Genomic DNA, 14,256 nt, shown 5'->3' with positions numbered 1-14,256 from the left:
CTTCAACTGTCCTTCATGATGACTAAATTATTAGTGCATTGTAGTTATCACATGTAGCAAGGTTCATAGCTCCTTACATCTTCTCCAATATAGAAAATTATTAACTGTAGTTCAAGGAATATTTAGAAAATAACACAAATATTACTTTTTTAAGATTTTTTTTTTATGTGAACCATTTTCACAGTCTTTATTGAATTTGTTACCAGTATTGTTTCTGTTTTCTGTTTTGGTTTTTTTGGCCACAATGCATGTGGGAACTTCGCTCCCTGACCAGGGATCCAGCCTGCACCCTGTACACTGAAGGCAAAGTCTTAACCACTGGACCGCCAGGAAAGTCCTCACAAATATTACTCTAGAGAAATATATTTAATGTACTACTTGGCAGGTCCTTTTCCACCTTCTTTCTTGCAAAAACATTTAGAAAATGCGAGCTCTCAACAAATTCATTTATAAAAATGAAATGTGCTATATTGCTGAAACATTCTGGCTTTGCTTAAATCTAATCATGTAAAAAATGAAAATCAAGTTTTCTAAATCAGAATGTATTATGAAATATATATGTATAGTTTCCACCAAATAGTAAGGTCACAGTCAAAAAAACAGTCATTTACATCCTTCAGCTGTCTGACACACATAATATATAATCTCATATAAGGTGACAGTAACACCAGTCATTTCTGCTCAAGGCTGACAGATGTCTAAAGCCACCTACCTAACTTCTCTTTTTATGTCAAATCTGTTAGCAGAGAGTAGAATGGGGAACAGAGACTGGGAACTTAGTTACATTTCTGTCTCTACAGAGAACTCGGACAAGTCATTCAATCTTTTAGAAACTCTGTTCGCTCATGTTGAAAATGAATAAATTGAACTAGCTGCTCTTAAAATTCCCTTTTTTCTTAAAAAAAAAAAAAACAAAAAGACTCTAACTGTTATTTATTAAAATGTAAAGCTAAATCAATTTTTGATAATTTGGAAGCTGGTGGGCCAAGGCAAGGACTTCCCAGGAACACGCCCATTTCATGTTTCCAGGCCTGCTCCCCTCTGCCTTTTAATCAGTCCATGCCTCAACCAGCTTCCCTTCTAGCGCTGTGGGCAGCAGCAGAAAAGGGCAAACAGACAGGACCGTTGGTAACTGCTGCGAAAGAGCAGGCATTGTAAGTGATGGCTGAAATGAGCTCCGGAGATTACTTGTGGGTATCATTTAAGCATGAACATCTGCTAATTAGGCCTGAATAAATCAATAGCACCTTGGAACTGTGCTGACTAAAAGTTTCTATAGATCATGTTGCCCTGCAGACAGGTGACCATACATCCTGCTCTGACCAGGATGGCTCCGCTTTGAACCCCTGTTATCCTGGTCTAGCATCATTAGCCAGAGAGACGATCCCTTTAACTTAACTGTCAAACTTGGCCTGATTTCCACAATAAACGATCCAGTTACCCTATAGACACTGCAGGCCAAAGAAGGGGGAATGGCCTGTTTCTACACCATGGTTTCTTTGGAGCCATGACTGTGACTGTTCTGAGTGGAGATGATGAGTGAGGGGCCTACGAGTCCAGTTGGCAGCAAGGCTGTGCCCCAAAGAAACCTCCACGCCCTTCTCCTTGAAACGCTTCCTTAAGAAGCATGCAGTGGCCTGTCTTTGCTCAGCTGAGCCAACTGCATTAAAAAAAAATTGTATTAGCTTTGCCCCTGAGACTAAAGTTTATTTAATGTTTATTTTTAAAAAGCACTGACATTTCTTGGAGGGCTCCCCACTATTCCTTAGGAAGAGTTAAAGTAAACTGGAATGCCTTTCATAGCATAAAGCTAGGTGGGGAGGATGGCATCAATTTTAAAAGTAGTATTTTGATATGACTACATAAATGCTGTGTGGATGCAAACACCCACTTGCCAAGAACCTCTTTAGGGTCTTCATGGGTCAAACACCTAAGATTCACTAGAGAGAGCTGGAGAAAAAGAAACCAAACCTAGAGCCTTCTGTTTTTTTCATCTAGCTTGTATAAATCCCAAAAGTGTGAACCAGACTTTCTGTCTACTTTTTAGGCTTTCTTTTATAAGCTTTTTTTCATATTTCACCAAGAGTAGATCCTCTCTCTTGCTACTGTCTTTGGTAATAGTAACAATGGCTCCTATCTGCTGGTGAGAAAAGAGATTTGAAAACTACAGATGGGATATTATACTTATAGAAAATAATAAACAAACATGTGTGAGGAATGTTGTGTTCACCAATTTCAGGAATTTCCAAAAAACATATGCATTCATATTTCCAATAGTAGAAAATTATCATCTAAGAATGGCAAACACTCATGCGATAAAGCCACAGAAGTTGTCTTTAAAATGGAGGAAAGCTTTTGTTTATGAAATAATATGTCATTTAGAAAGGAAAAGTGTGATACATCTGAGGTAAAAATAACCCATTTCCTTGCTCCATCGTGGCCAGAACGTGAATCATGGTCTCAAAAGAGCTCTTCAGGCAGTTTATTCACGTTCCCTCTGTCTCGTGTGCCCTTCCCCACTACAAACCCACAAAACTCATAACAAACCTCAGAGGTCCAGATCTTTCTGCCAACCCCAATACAGCTGAACCAGTCTCATGCTTCTTTAAGTAAAAGAGCCACTCAGCAGATGGCAAATCAAGGTGACCGGATACACAGCAATGAATGAATGTGGTGCAATTGTGATCCTGAATATTCTGTGAATCGTTTCCTCTTAGATGGGTCTATCTAAGCAGCAGCTGCTCCTAAGTTGCTTCAGTCGTGTCCGACTCTGTGTGACCCCATAGACGGCAGCCCACTAGGCTCCTCTGTCCCTGGGATTCTCCAGGCAAGAACACTGGAGTGGGTTGCCATTTCCTTCTCCAATGCATGAAAGTGAAAAGTGAGAGTGAAGTCACTCAGTCGAGCCCGACTCTTAGCAACCCCATGGACTGCAGCCCACCAGGCTCCTCCGTCCATGGGATTTTCCACCCTGGAGTGGGCTGCCATTGCCTTCTCCGGAGTCTATCTATACCTCCCACTTAAAAATTAAATATGCAAGATGCAATTTTACCGAAAAGAATCAGCTTGATATCCAACTCCCAGAACACAAAACCAAAATTGTATAGGTCCTCAGTGTTTTTCCAAATAAAATTTATTTTTCTTTCCTTAAAATTTTTGTTTGGTAGAGTAGGGGAGAAGATATCAGTATAGTAGAATTGAACAGCAGAAAAGTCTACATTAAGTGCTAGTCTATGTTTAATGCTTCCCTGGTAGCTCAGAGGTAAAGAATCTGCCTGCCAATGCAGGAAACACGGGTTTGATGCCTGAGTCGGGAAGATCCTCTGGAGAAGGAAATGTCAACCCACTCCAGTATTCTTGCCTGGGAGATCCAATGGACAGAGGAGCCTGGTGCGCTATAGTCCACAGGGTCGCAAAGAGCCGGGCACAACTTGGCGACCGAAACAACAAGAAATGCTAGGTGAAAAGTAAAAGGATACAGTTTCTGATCCCAAAGGTAACAAGAACAGTTGTCTCAATCCCACAAAACTGACACCAGAACACTCATTCTCACTATCCTCATGTTAAACTCAAGTTCATGCCACACTGGTTTGTTCTGCTTCTAATTCCAAAAGAACTAGCAAGGATTAAAGCCTTGCTCCTCCAAGTTCAGCACTCAGACCAGAGGCAATAGCATCACAGAGGGGCTTTTAGGAATGCAGGCTCTCAGACCCAACCCCAGAGGTACCAAATCAGAATCTGCATTTTAATAAGATGCCCAGGTGATTTGTAGGCACATGGAGGTTTGAGAAGCACTGTTGTGGAGGACTTGGAATGAGCAGGTGGACAGTTAATCCCTTCCTACTGAAGATGTTTACTTCTCTGCTGCAAATAAAGTCACCACCAATCCCAACAGTAAAACTTCTGCTGCGCTTAGAGGAAAAAAAAAAACACAACACTTTGAATCTGTTCTGCTAACTTACTAACAAGTGAATGAACTTCTCTGAGTAACATCTCTTTACTACTCCCTCCGCTCCCATTTTTCATGGCTATTATGAGAATTAGATGAGAAATTCGTCTCAGGATGTCCAGGAATGTGCCTAGCACAAGAAAGAAAACTGCTTCTCATTCAATAAAGAAATATAGGATCTGCAAACATTGCTTTACCATTCAAAGAATAACATCAATGTTCCCAAAGTTAGTGTATATGTTTCATACAGCTCCAACAAAACTCCCAACAGATATTTTTAATTGTACAAAACAATCTTAAAGTCCATATGGAAAAAGAAACCTTAACCAAGATAAGAAAGGCAGGTGCTTTAAGAGAACACAAGAACTATATATATATATATAATTCAAGAGAAAAATTCTACTGAAAACATACAAAAATCTGTTTATATAAAATGATTTGTTTATATAAAGTGATGCTCAAGCTTACTGCTAGTGGGGGAGGGAAAAAATAAAGTAACAGTGAAATAACATTTTAAACTTTTCAGATTGGTGGAAGTCAAAAGGTGTCATAATACCAACAAGATGGCAGCAAATGGTTGTGTACCTATAACAGGGTATATTGGTGCTTTTATTTCTAGGAGATGGAGTCCCAGGACAGGATTACTAGATCAAAGGAATGTAGGAGTGGTAGCAATAGTACTAGTGGTAATCATAACAGCAACAGTTAACTATTACTACTACAATGACTATTACTAATACAAGGATTCCTTTGACCCAACTGGTAATCTACTTATTACAGGAGACTATTGCTGAGCATCACTATGTAGTCATAGTAACACCTGCTGGTACTACAGCTATTATTGCTTCTGTTACTACATCGATGGCTTTTATTAAGTAGCACCGTCCAAGCACTTTACGAACATCAACTCTAATCCTTCCAACAACTCTAAAATATAGGAACCACCATTTCCATTTCACCGACTAGGAAACTGAGACACTAAATGTGCCTGGCAAACATAGTAAGAACTACATAAATATCAGCTATTTAGTTGTCATCATTACATAGCCTCTCACATAGCAATCCCACTCCTGCAACTCTAGCCAAATGAGAAAAACAGCCTAATAAAAAATAGCAAAAATGTATAGATGAAAGTACCTGAATGGGTATATGTGGACAGGTATGAGAAAAGATATTTTCTCATGAAATAAAAGAAAAATACAGAGGGATGCACACTAGGCAGTTAACACATATTATTTTGGTGGCAGAGAGAAGATATTTGGAGAAGAGAAGGGCTAGAGAAAGGGCGAAGCAATTTCAATAAATCAGAACATGCACAGGGAAAGTGAGAGTGTTGAAGTACCAGATAACAACAAAGAAATAACATTTTACATTCTTTGGGGACACAAAGAGCTGTGGAGGAGTTTAAGGAATAGGTGTTTTAAGTTTCATTACTCAGAAGGGCAATATTTTTGTTAAATTATTTGAATCTCCCCAACACATACACACGATACAAATTATTGAGAAAATTTCCAAAAAAATTATTCTTTGTCAAATAAAAAACACCCTAGTAATTCCAAGGTTCAAACACAGTAATCATCCAAGTAAAGACCCTGTCTAGGGGCAAGAAAGCCAAGTTCTGCTCCTGGCACTGTCACCAATGGGCTATTTGACCTTTGGCAAGTCACTAACCTACATTTAATTTTCTCATACCCAAAGTAAGGAAGTTCAACCAGATCATCTTTAAATTCCCTTTTAGTTATAAAAATGTGATGATTCTGTAATTAAAAACCATAAAGTAGAAAAGTGAAAAACTAGTAAACAGGAGTAACCATTATTACACATTTTAGAGACACCATGTTAGAGAGATCTTAATACTTTATAGGTAAGAAGATAATTTAATGACACATTTAAATAGGTACATTTTTATAATTAAAAACTGCAATAAGACCAGTTAGGTATTTTACATTTCCAAGTGGCAAATATGCTTTAATTTTCATGTTGAGAAAAATATGTTGCCTGTTTTGATATCTTTCTGATTACTTGCAGAATTAATGCTTAATTTGTCACCTTAAAATGGAACCATCCATAAGTTCAACCAAAATTGTCATCCTCTAGAGACCATATGTTGTAACTGAATGCAAAATAGCTGCTCAAGGCCAGCAGGTCAGTCAAATAAAGACATTACTCATTAAAAATTCTAACAGAACATTCCGAATATAAATTATTAATAGAATAAAAATTTGGCAAAAAAAAAGTATCTGCTTAAGCCTGACAGCTTCTGAAAGCAACACTTTTAATTTTTATAGTTTCCTCATAAGTTTTGTAAATAACAATGTGATTATTAATAACACTTAATGAACATTTATGCCTGGCTGCAAAGCATAAAAAGTCACTAACTCACAAGGCATAAAGATTTCCATGAGCTTGTTAAATTTTATGTATTTTATTTCCTTAAATGGTTATGGGATTTTCCAAAAGCATACACAAAATTCCTTAAAACTTTGCCAACTTAGAAATAGTTACATGAAAACCACCTTTTCAGACTATAAGGAATCTCCTAGAAAACTCTAGGCAGTCTCTTAATAGGATATCTGGGTATGAATTCCTACAACAGAAAAAAATAGTAAGACTTCTTGCCCCAACCAAATTTTATAGGATGACGTAAGGAAACAATTTATGGCTTGCACGGTTATCTGAAATTCCTGAAAACAAGCAGTTCCCTAAGTAGTATGTCAAAATTTTCTTATCTACAAGCACAAGCACGTGCATTTATTTATATCCCTAGATTAACTTCAAGTCTAATTTTACTGCCACTAGTATCCAGGGGTGGATTTCTTTTTTCTAATTACAAATGGAACTTGAGCTAGATCAAAGGCATTTAAAGGTCAAAATACACTTCTGCGAAAAATACAGGGTGTGATCGCATGTAATTAATTAATGCTTAGCCATGCCCTTTTGCGCTTTATGTGGTGGCTGCAGGAAACCGAGTCCAGCCGTGCCCACCTGTTGGTGCAAGCGGGCTGCTTGACTTACCCAGAAGAGCAGATTGAGCGCGTAGAGCAGGCAGCGCAAGCACTTCACAGAATCTTCTCTGGCCATCGTGAGCCCCAAGAGAGAGAAGCCCCATCCTTTCAACACATCCTACCCCCACGGACAAAACAGCAGCGATCTGCAGAGGGCGGGGGAGAACAGGAGACTCCTGACCACCGCGCTTCCCAACCCCCGCCCATCTCTCCTCGGTCGGCCCTCAGCCCGGTCCAGGGTCTGTTCCGAAGCCTATTTCATTCTAGACATCGCTTCATCGCAAATCACTTGTTAAAGTTACAATAGTAACCTAAACTTCCCAAAGTTCCAAAGCGGCTTCAGATAACACCTGCTGGGAAGAGAAAAGATCTTCTCCCCAGATGAATGAATGCGCGCAGTAGATTTGCGTTCTCAGGAGACACGCGGCGGTGTCCTCTGCATTCTGATGAGACGCTCTTTAAAACCTCCCTCAATCCACGCCGCTCCTCCGGGACAGCTCTGCTCCGAGCGGTCCCGAAGGTTGGAAAGCACACCACCCCCCGGAGATGTCACAGATGCCGCCCGCCACACCGAAGGTGCGAGTGTCCCTCTCACTGGGACAGTTCCTGCGCCCCCCACCTCCGCAGCCCCTTCCGCATCCCGCAGCTCCGGTGTGAACACGGGCCACTGGAGGGGGGCGCAGCGCTGAGCTGGGATTCCGCCCGGCGACTAGGGTTTCTCTGGGAGAATGTGAGAAATGATGTTTCGGCCCCGGAATGATGGATTAGCCGGGGGCGGGGGGCGGGGAGGGGCGCAGGGGAATTCGGGCCGGTGCAGCTGTGCAGACGCCGGCTTAGTCATTCATGTCCCCCCCCTCCCCCGGCCCCGACCCGGGTCCCGGCCGCGACCCCGCGCTCCCAGCCGCCCGAGGAGCACAAAGCCCCGCGCGGTCAGCGGCCCCGCCACCCCGGCGCGCGCCCCCGGCAGGGCGCGCGGGGAAGCGCGGGCGGCGGGGAGCCCCGGAGCCAGCCTCTAAGAAGTTTAGCACACAGAACCGGCGGGCTGGCGGGACAGCGGGCAGGAAGGACGAGAGACGCGCGGCCACTCACCGTCCGCGCTGGGCTCCGCGCCCCGATCCCGCCGGGGCACAGTCAGGGAAGCGCGGCGGGGGCTCATCGGGGCAGGGGCGCTCCTCCCGGACAGCCGCAGGGCTGCATTGGCTCAAACTGGAGACGCTTCCTTCTCTTCCTCTCCTCCCGCCCCCCCGCCGCCGTCGCCGCCTCCTGGGAAAAAGGAAAAAAAGAAAAAGTCCTGGGCAGCAGTTGCTGGAAAGTCTCTGCTAAGCCACCTCCCAGCGCCGCTGTCCCTCCCAAGTCCACGCCAAGTCCGGACGAGGCAGCGGCGGCGGCCAGGGCCAGCTGCACGCACTCTCGGCGCATGCTCGGGCCGCCGGCCGCCCGGCCGCGAGCCTGGTGGCTGCTTCTTGGCCCCGAGCGAGTCGCGAGCCCCCCGAAGGGACGCCTCACCTTTCCGCGGGCCGGAGAAGGCTAAAGCCTAGGCGCTTTGGAAACGTCCGCGCAGCAAACCCCTTTAAAATGGTGGTGTCGGAGGAGGGGAGGCTGGGTTATAGCCATAGGGAAACAGGCTTTTATTATATGAAAATATTTGTGTTTGAGAAGGGGGGTGAAGGAGTGGCCCAGCTTAGTTCCTGCAATGAGAAACTAGTTTTCACAACCTTTCGAGAGCCACCTCCTGTGATTTGTCACTGAGGTGGTGCCCTCTGCTCCTTCTTATTGCTTTGTTGCCCTCCCTGAGTTAAAACAAAAACAAAAAACAAAAAAAAACCCAGTTCTTTCCCACTTGCATAATGCACTCAGAGCATTTACTTACACCCCAGGGTAGACATGTGGAGGTCTGACCCCCAGAATAGGAAGAATGCCTGTAACTCTTTCACAAGTAGTCCAAATTTTCCAAAGGTTTCTCGCAATAGGATTGAGTTTTAACTGGGTGGTTTACCTTGAATTGTGTACCATAGTGATGGGTTTTGAATTTTTTTTTAAACTAGAAATTTAGGAAATCTTACTAGAGGAAACTGTACTTCCAAATGTGCCTTCTCCTTTGAAAGTTAAGAAATTTCCCAGGTAAAATGCCGTCTAATTGTGATGTTTTATGCCTCGTGGTAGTTCGCCTTTCTGATGACTTCTGTGCACATTGTGTGGCAAATGAAGTTTCACTAACAAATATGAATTACCTAAAAATATAAACAGTATCTTTGAGGAAACCTAATAATAGGAGTCCTCCTTAAATTTTCTCCAGATTAGACAGGGAGTAAATCGAGTCTTACTTCCATCTTTGCCTGTCCAGCATCAATTGCTACATGACCAGGGTAATGAAGAGGCACACAGTCATTTGGATAGAAGTAAAATTTAGACCTAAGGAGAGTTTGCGTGTCCTGGCTTATGGGAGGAAAAGTCTTGGCAAGCAGGTGGCTAAGCTGTGTGTAAGGAAGCAAGCTCCAAAGAGCACAAAGATAGCCATACATGCCAAACACCAAGAAAATGTCCAGTCACCCATCAGATGAGGCTAAGTCTGGCAACAAAGTATCTTCTAGAATCACAGAGGGGAGCAAAGCAACCCTCTTTGATCCTCAGTTACTGCTCAAATTGGGGTGTATACAAGTTCCAAGCAGAGGGCTTGGAACCACCCACTATCTGAATGCTGTTGATGCCACACATTCCTCTGAGTGACAGAAATATCCCCCTCATGAGGGGACTCTCTGACTGCCATTAAAAATGATAGCAAGACTGCCAATCATTCCCAGGTCCCTGAACAGAGATATTCTTCTCTTTCTAGAAAGCAGGAAAGTATCCTTTAAATTTAGCAGTCTGGGCTTCCCTGGTGGTCCAGTGGTTAAGAATCTGCCTGCCAATGCAGGGGACAGAGGTTCGATCCCTGGTTTTGGAACTAAGACCCCGCGTGCCCCAGAGCAACTAAGCCTAAGTGCTACAATTACTGAGGCTGCTGTCTGGAGCCCACAAACCACAGCTAGAGAGTAGCCCCCCTTTTCCTCAACTAGAGAAAGGTGGCTCAGACGGTCAAAGCGTCTCCCTACAATGCAGGGACCTGGCTTCGATCCAATCCCTGGGTTGGGAAGATCCCCTGGAGAAGGAGATGGCAACCCACTCCAGTAGTCTTGCCTGGAAAATCCCATGGAAAGAGGAGCCTGGTAGGCTTCAGTCCATGGGGTCGCAAAGCGTCGGACACGACTGAGCAACTTCACTTTCTACGTGCAGAAACAAAGACCCACCACAGCCAAAAAATAAAATAAATAATATCTTTTTTAAAAATTCTTAAACCTATAAGGGCTCAAGAATGATAAAATTCTAGGAGAAGATGATTTGGAAGTACATATCCCACCCTCACCCCCACCTGCTTTTAGTAAATGAGGAATATAGAACCACAAGAAACTTTAAAAGTTACACCTCTAGTGAAATCAGATTCCAAGCTAAAATCCAGAAAAATACTCTCTAAGTAGCTCAGTGATTCTCAAAATCACTATGTATTAGAACCACTGAGGTAATTTTGGACAAACCCAAATACTCAGACTGTAACCCACACCAATTAATTTGGAATCTCTGCAGATGTGGCCTGGTCATCCTGATTTTTCAAAGTTTGCAAGGTAATTCTAATCTGTAGCAAAGTTTGAAAACCCCTGAAGCTAACACTCTACAGATGCCTAAAAACTAGCAAAGGAGTTTCTTCCAAGTTCAGCTGGATCAAATCCCTCACCATGAATTGATACCTGGGATTATTTCTATAAATTAAGAAGAAGGGAGAGCTGCAATTCCTGTTCTAATATTCCTGAAGAATAGTTTCCACAAGTATGTGGATCAGCATCTCAGCAGAGGAGCCTTCACCACATTTGAGGCATTGCAGAACTGGTTAGTTTCAGTAGCTTAAGTCTGACCATATCTGCCTATAATTGGCACCCCTCAACTCTCATTCTGCCTTTTGGAATCCAGAGCAGAAGCAATCCTTCTCCCATCTGACCGCCCTTCGACTCCTGGAGGGCAGCTGCTAGTCCCTCCCACTCCGAGGATTCTCTTCTCTGGGATCATAGAAGCACAGTAAGACTTGACATCACAGCTGTCATCATGTCAGCTCTACATTTTTCACTGTGAGAATAGCTACAAGGGTAGAATAGAAAAATCCCCAAAAGAGCATGATGGTTTGAACATAGAATAACACTTGAAGAAAGTGGTACAATCTGTTCCTTGCCCACCTGTGAAGTAGGAACCCAGTTCTATAGTTGTGTACTCCTCACTAAGTACCTGTGAGTGAAGGTACATATGGAACTTACTGTGCCATATGCTTAAGAGACTGAGGATAAGATGGGTCCCTGCACTTCCCCCTGGTAGCTCAGATGGTAAAGAACTCTCCTGTAATGCAGGAGATGCAAGTTTGATCCCCTAGAGAAGGAAAGGGCCACCCACTCCAGTATTCTTGCCTGGAGAACTCTATTGGACAGAGGAAGCTGGTGGGCCACAGTCTATGGTGTCACAAAGAGTCAGACACAAATGAGTGACTAACTGTTTCACTTTCTTTCCTTCGAGAAAAGGCAAAACTCTTCAGTTTAGAAAGCAATAGCAGTCCCTATTTACAAGCAATCATATGTGTGTTACTCCTAGTTCAGTTCAGTTCAGTTTAGTTGCTCAGTAGTGTCAACACTTTTGCGACGCCATGGACTGCAGCATGCCAGGCTTCCCTGTCCATCATCAACTACCAGAGCTTGCTTGAACTCATGTCCATAGAACTGGTGATGCCATCCAACCATCTCATCCTCCGTCATTTCCTTCTCCTCCTGCCTTCAGTCTTTCCCAGCATCGGGGTCTTTTCCAATGAGTCAGTTCTTTGCATTAGCTGGCCAAAGTATTGGAGCTTCAGCATCAGTTCTTCCAATGAGTATTCAGTACTGATTTCCTTTAGGATTGACTGGTTTGATCTCCTTGCAGTTTAAGGGAGTCTCAAGAATCTTCTCCAACAACACAGTTCAAAAGCGTCAATTCTTCAGCACTCAACTTTCTTTATGGCCCAACTCTCACATCCATCTGTGACTACTGGAAAAACCATAGCTTTGACTAGATGAATCTTTGCCAGCAAAGTAATGGCTCTGCTTTTTAATATGCTCTCTAGGTTTGTCATAGCTTTTCTTCCAAGGAGCAAGTGTCTTTTAATTTCATGGCTGCAGTCACCATCTTCAGTAATTTTGGAGCCCAAGAAAATAAAATCTGTCACTTTTCCATTGTTTTCCCATCTATTTGCCATGAAATGATGGGACCAGGTGCAATGATCTTGAGTCCTAGAATTTTCTTAACAGTGCAAGAATTTCTTTGGTATAATTGTTCTGCATTTGTGGGTCATCTGCTTGGCAGCTCTCTGGTGGGGCTAATGGTGACCTCCTCCAAGAGGGTTTTTGCCACATGCTCCGTGGTCCTGGTGCACACAGTGTTCTGTTTGAGCCCTCCAAGCGTCTCTGGCAGGTATGGGGTTTGATTCTAAATGTGATTTCGCCCCTCCTACCATATTGCTGGGACTTCTGTGCCCTTGGATGTGGATTTCCTTTATTTGGTGGGATCCAACATTCTCCTACTGATGGTTGTTCAGCAACGAGTTGCAATTTTGGAGTTCTCACAGGAGAAAATGAGCACATGTCCTTCTATTCTGCCATCTTGGTTACCTCTTGTGTTGCTTCTAGAACTGAAGCAAAACTCAGCTAGCTAAGCAATAAGGTAATACAAGTTCTTCACTCCACAAGGCAACTCATTTGTCCATATCTTATTATACTTCTTCTGCTCAGGTTGTGCAGAGGGAAGGAACTGCATAGGCATTTTGGTAGGGTGAGTGAGTTTCTATTGCTTCTTGGTATAAAACCCTCACAGTGTTCCTTGGATGGTTCTTCACAACTAATACAGGAAAGAGATCTAATATGTTTTGAGAAGTATTCTGTGTCTGACGGGCTCCCAGGTGTCTCAAAGGTAAAGAATCTGCCTGCCAGTGTGGGAGACACAAGAGATGCAAGTTTGATCCCTGTGTCAGAAAGATCCCCTGGAGCAGAAAATGGAAACCCACTCCAGTATTCTTACCTGGAAAATTCCATGGACAGAGAAGCCTGATGGGCTACAGTCCATGGGGTCACAAAGAGTCGGACACAACTGAGCATGCACGTACACACACACACACACACACACACACATGCCTGACATAAGTGCTTCTCATAAACTATCTCATTAACGCCTCATAATGACACAGTTGGATACTGAGACTCTGAGAGCTGATTTCTCCAGGGCTATATAGGCAGTAAGAAAAGAAAGTGAGATTCTAAGATGGGTCTGATTCTTCCCAGTGTTACCCTGCATTACAATACTATTTCAAATCTGGGTGGAAATTCACTGATGATCCTCAAGAAGAAAAATATTCTAGACATTTTATTAGTTCTTGAGCATATGAAGCTGTTTCAAATATGTATACTCAAACTATGACTGGAGAATCTACTTCCACTGTTTACTTCTGAAAGAGTATACTCAGTAGGACCTGAGTATACAGCCTTTCAGCACTGAATTAAGTAGACTTCACTCAACTACAAGCTTGACAAAAAAAATGCAGGATTTGCATTTCAGATCAACAATAAAAAAACTTTTGGCATAAAGATGTCCCAAATATTACATGGGCCAAATGTAACATTGGACATACACATACTAAAAAATTATTCATTGCCTATCTGAAATTCAAATTTTTTTTTAAATTCAAATTTAACTGTGCATCCTGAATCGTTATTTTCTAATTCTAAAAATTCTATGCAAACTAAAATATTCAATTCAAAGTACCACAACAATAAGGATATACATAAATATATTATTTCACATAAGTCCAAAAATAGCCATCCGTCATGTTAGCGATGACATCAAGGAATCAACTGTCTGTCTTACCACCTAACTCTTCTGATATACACAGTGTGTGCGCTAACATCCTTGGGCTTCAACTTCTCATACTCACAAGATAACTGTGCAAATCCAGGCATTATGTACAAGTATCATTTTTACAGAGGGCGTAAACTATTCCCACCTATGGCTCTCCCTTATGATCAAGGAGCCCTCTCCCAGAAGTTTTACAACAAATTATTCCTTATGATTCATTAACTAGAACCCTATCACATATTGATGCGTGCACAGATTATTGGTGAGAATATAGGTCTTGACTTGTTTAAAGAAATCTAGATGTCTTTCCTCTGCCTGGGGCAATTCTCTGAAGCACATGGTCAAACG

At 42.7% G+C, this 14,256-nt stretch overlaps 1 protein-coding gene across 3 annotated transcripts in view; it reads right to left on the bottom strand.

Moving 5' to 3' along the window:
• Nucleotides 1-8,568, bottom strand: part of TSPAN12 (tetraspanin 12) — a 66,302-nt gene extending 57,734 nt beyond the window's left edge. Inside the window, exons 1-3 of one of the 3 annotated variants that reach the window (XM_070466540.1) lie at nucleotides 8,461-8,568; nucleotides 8,044-8,217; nucleotides 6,965-7,100 (exon numbers count right to left, since the gene is read on the bottom strand). In XM_070466540.1, coding sequence (XP_070322641.1) covers nucleotides 6,965-7,030 — 66 coding nt within the window. In that variant the 5' untranslated portion in view covers nucleotides 7,031-7,100; nucleotides 8,044-8,217; nucleotides 8,461-8,568. Of the gene's footprint in view, nucleotides 1-6,964; nucleotides 7,101-7,573; nucleotides 7,666-8,043; nucleotides 8,218-8,460 lie in introns of those variants that run through there. The other 2 variants (XM_070466529.1, XM_070466534.1) reach the window with 2 other exon arrangements.
• Nucleotides 8,569-14,256: the final 5,688 nt, after the last annotated feature.

Source organism: Odocoileus virginianus, chromosome 1, assembly GCF_023699985.2.
Source record: "Odocoileus virginianus isolate 20LAN1187 ecotype Illinois chromosome 1, Ovbor_1.2, whole genome shotgun sequence".
Lineage (NCBI taxonomy): Eukaryota > Metazoa > Chordata > Mammalia > Artiodactyla > Cervidae > Odocoileus > Odocoileus virginianus.
This window is presented reverse-complemented; position numbering and strand designations above follow the sequence as displayed.